Here is a 3,619-nt window from a genome sequence, read left to right on the forward strand (position 1 = left end):
ATGTCCAAGGCGTGCGACACGTTGACAACGTTGTGTGGGTATTGACTCAACTGCTTCGCTCAATGTCGCAGGCGAAGTACACGTTCGGCATGTCATCCAGTACCGAGTGTGTTATGGATTCCACTCACAAAACCAACGCGTCGAGCTTCGAACTGTACGTTGTGTTGGTTCCATTTCGGGGTCAAGGATATCCGGTGTCCTTTTTCTTTCTCAAGGAAAACGCTAAGCACTAGTGGTAACTATGCATCCGTTGTGAGTACTGTTGAACATTAGATATCACCATGGTGCACTAGTGGTTACTAGGAATGCTTAGGGGTACCTAGTCTTGTATTAACCATATAGTATACGTTTTAGACACCGCTGGAGTGAAGGTTGCATATATTCATGCGTGGCTAGTGAAGCTTCGTGATGACTTCGGCCTGAACCCAAAGTTTGTGCACATGGACAAGGACAGCGCTCAGATGTCGGCTGCGACGTTGGTGTGGGCTGATGTAAAGTTGTCCTTGTGCCTTTGGCACATGGACAGAGCTGTTCGAGTGCGGGTTCACCAAAGCAAAACGTTTTCTGACATTCGCAGGCAGGTTATCTAAATCGAATTCGTGCTTCGAATTTATGTAGATTCACTCCATCGGAAAATCTCCAACAAGTTCAAGGTTACACATAGGCCTTTCCTGTTGTGTGGGCTCATGGAGGGATTCCGACAGACGAGTTGTTTTGCAACACGGACGTCCTTGAATCTTTGCGGCAACTGATGAAGTCGCATTACAAGTCACATCCGTTTATAGCCATGAACGTACGTGGAATGTGTGTTGAAACGCAATACAGTACCAGTGAAAATTAATTACAACTCCAGAGCACCAGGAAGTATTATCCAGTAAGGTGAAATGCTAGGAGGATGCAATTTCACCGGACGACAAAGCGCGGATTCTGTACATTAAAGCTGTGGAAGAGATGTACACTTTTTGCCACGCGAGCGGCGAGTCGTACTTGTTTGTGTGTGTACTTGTGGAACAACTGGTATGCTCCCATTGAGTTCAAGCACTGGTCAAGATCGCAGTGTCCGACCGCTTTGGCAATGCTACGAACGAGTATGATGGCTGAAGCGCACTTCTATACTCTAAAGCATCGTTTCCTCAAGGTAAGGCGTAAGTGTACGTAGAACAATAGTACAACCTCGTGGGTATTAGGCTAGACTAGGATACACTAGCGCGACAGAGGACTACCTAGTGGGTATTAGGCTAGACTAGGATACACTAGCGACACAAAGGACTAGCAAGTGATTACTAGTTACAACTAGGGATAACAGTGTTGTTACGTACGGGTAGGAGCACCAAAGGCCTCGTTTTGACCACCTCTGCTTCATCGTCGTTACAAACGTCCAAGAATGGTTTTGCGACAAATTCGTACGAGCGGCCGACGCACGTATTTCATACGGTACCTACACGCTAAGCTAACTCAATACGTCGCGTATTATGATCATATTACATATTAGCGTTGCCTTCTTGGCAAGCACTTTCCACTGCGCGTTCATTCGTGCTTCCCATCAAGGCAAGTGACGGCGACCTTAACATCGTTTATGACACTTCACTACTGCGGTGGACTTGCTCGTGCCAGTCGTACTCATATGGCGAATTCCTGCTGTGCAAGCATCTTGTACATGAGTACATGTCGGCGCACAAATATACAGTAAGTCCCATTTCATAGTTTCAAGAACCTAACTATGTGTAGAAAATGCCACCGCAATACAAGGTTCCACAGGTTGTTCCCCCCAGAGCCCGAACTACATGACAGCGCACTTAACAGGACAAGCGATCTTAACGTGCGTGAAGTGCGGCGTTTGGACGAGGTACAACTGGACGCGTCGGCGAATTCAATGGATGTCTCCTAGAAATGTCGCGTTGGTTGAGTGAACATGCACGTGACCTGGAGCATGCGCCACTGCAACTAGCCAAGGTGGATAAGGCACTGCTCCCATTGCGGTTGTATCGGCGGACTCTTGAAGTAGTTCAAAACCAGCGAAAGAGGCAACGTACTACCCAAGCACCCGAATGCACAATGTTCTATGAGCCGCACGAGTGAAGACCAATGATTCGTATATAATATATGTATCTTATACTATATTTCACTGTGTGTAGCTACTGCCAACTATATATTCCTAGTTCATTATAGCCACCCACAGTATAGCCTAGTCCAACCTAGTGGCACAGAGGTGAGAGTAGTATGTACTGGCGTGTACTAGTACCACCTAGATAGCCCTAGTTTTCAATAGGACGAAACGGTTTCAATTAGGACACATTGTTACATGTAATTTCAATAACTACTTCTTGCCACTCTTAGCCGCTATACGTTTGCTTGCTTCGCCGTCAAACGCTTCTTTGGCGGTGGGGGTTGCACTACCTCTTCCTCGCTGGATTCGTGTTCGTTCGCTCCGGCTGCTTGTTGCTCATTGGTCGGGTTACGCATGGCATGGCCCAAAAACACTAGGTCGACATCGACGCCACGCTTCTTAAGAAGGACATTAAGCATGTGGATAATCGCAACATCGTTCAATACATTGTGTTCCTGCACATGGAAGAGAAAACAGAGGTTTCCGCAGGCTGAACAAAGTTGGGCGACGCGTGGAGGATAATCCCCGTGCGACGGGTGTACTCGTCATGGTCGTCCGCTCCCATCTCCGCGAAGAGGCTAGGGCGGTAGGGTTCCAGAATGGGGTTCTTCGAGAAGTGCACACTATTGTAATGCGACTTCTTGTTTGTCTCCGCGACGAACCTGTCCTCACAGTCGACTACCGGACACACAACACGCTTCTTGCTAGGATCGGCCATTGGACTCTATCGGTAACCAGCCCTTTCTCGTCATCTATTAGAGTTAATCAAAGTCCTCCTGAACTGCATTACCTTAATTCAGTACACCTGGTCTGCAGATCGAAGACTTTTTAGATGTACCTCTGAAAGTCTGTGCACACGCCCAATGAACGGACAACTTCAATAGATAAACAATAACTAGACAACTTCTGCAAACGGGATTTCCTTGTTCTCAGTCTCCTCTACGTAGGGGTAGAATTTTTGGGCGATCAAGTTGTTGTTGTCGATGTTCGCAGTCTCTCGGATCATGTATGTTGTTGATCGCAGTCTCTGTTCTGCATGGCGCTGACCTATGAGGCTTTTTAGAGGTCGGCTCATGGTCTCATGATCGGTAAGGCCGTTAGTCTCCATTATGTGCAGCAGGCCGCCATTCGTCGTGCGGTTGTAGCCATTGTCGTGCGGTTGAAAGATGTGCATTGTTGGCGCATTTTCATTGGACGAAATGATGAAACTCTTAATGCAAATAACCTTGTAAAACATAATGGTGGGAAAAGAATTATATTTCGAAGGTTTATTCATTTGAATTTCAAGCAAATGCCGCCAAGAACGCCGTACGCACATGACACGCTGAGCCTGGCTGTCCAAGCAGTTTTAAGCGAAGAACATACTGTTCCCTCTGCTGCATATGACATTCCGCAACGTACACTTCGCAAACATGTGGCCAAAGCCAAGTCCGGCGTCAACACCAATGACGTAACCATGGGGCCATCTCCTCTGCTGCCGTTCATGTTTGAGGACGACTTGGCCACATGGGT

The 3,619-nt window shown here is 47.4% G+C and overlaps 2 protein-coding genes across 2 annotated transcripts; one reads left to right on the forward strand and one right to left on the reverse strand.

The window, feature by feature from the left end:
• Window positions 1-1,101, forward strand: H257_18478 (hypothetical protein; the record flags this gene model as incomplete). The annotated part of the gene is made up of 5 exons (XM_009847538.1): window positions 1-34; window positions 397-491; window positions 665-793; window positions 892-999; window positions 1,051-1,101. 5 exons carry the CDS (start codon window positions 1-3, stop codon window positions 1,099-1,101), a joined length of 417 nt encoding a protein of 138 aa, XP_009845840.1.
• A 1,239-nt stretch (window positions 1,102-2,340) lies between these two features.
• H257_18479 (hypothetical protein) lies at window positions 2,341-3,281 on the reverse strand (the record flags this gene model as incomplete). Its single annotated transcript, XM_009847539.1, has 3 exons — window positions 2,341-2,562; window positions 2,604-2,831; window positions 3,012-3,281. The coding sequence occupies 3 exons, from the start codon at window positions 3,279-3,281 to the stop codon at window positions 2,341-2,343; spliced, it is 720 nt and encodes a 239-aa protein (XP_009845841.1).
• Window positions 3,282-3,619: the final 338 nt, after the last annotated feature.

Source organism: Aphanomyces astaci, assembly GCF_000520075.1.
Source record: "Aphanomyces astaci strain APO3 unplaced genomic scaffold supercont1.168, whole genome shotgun sequence".
Taxonomy (NCBI): Eukaryota; Oomycota; class Saprolegniomycetes; order Saprolegniales; family Verrucalvaceae; genus Aphanomyces; species Aphanomyces astaci.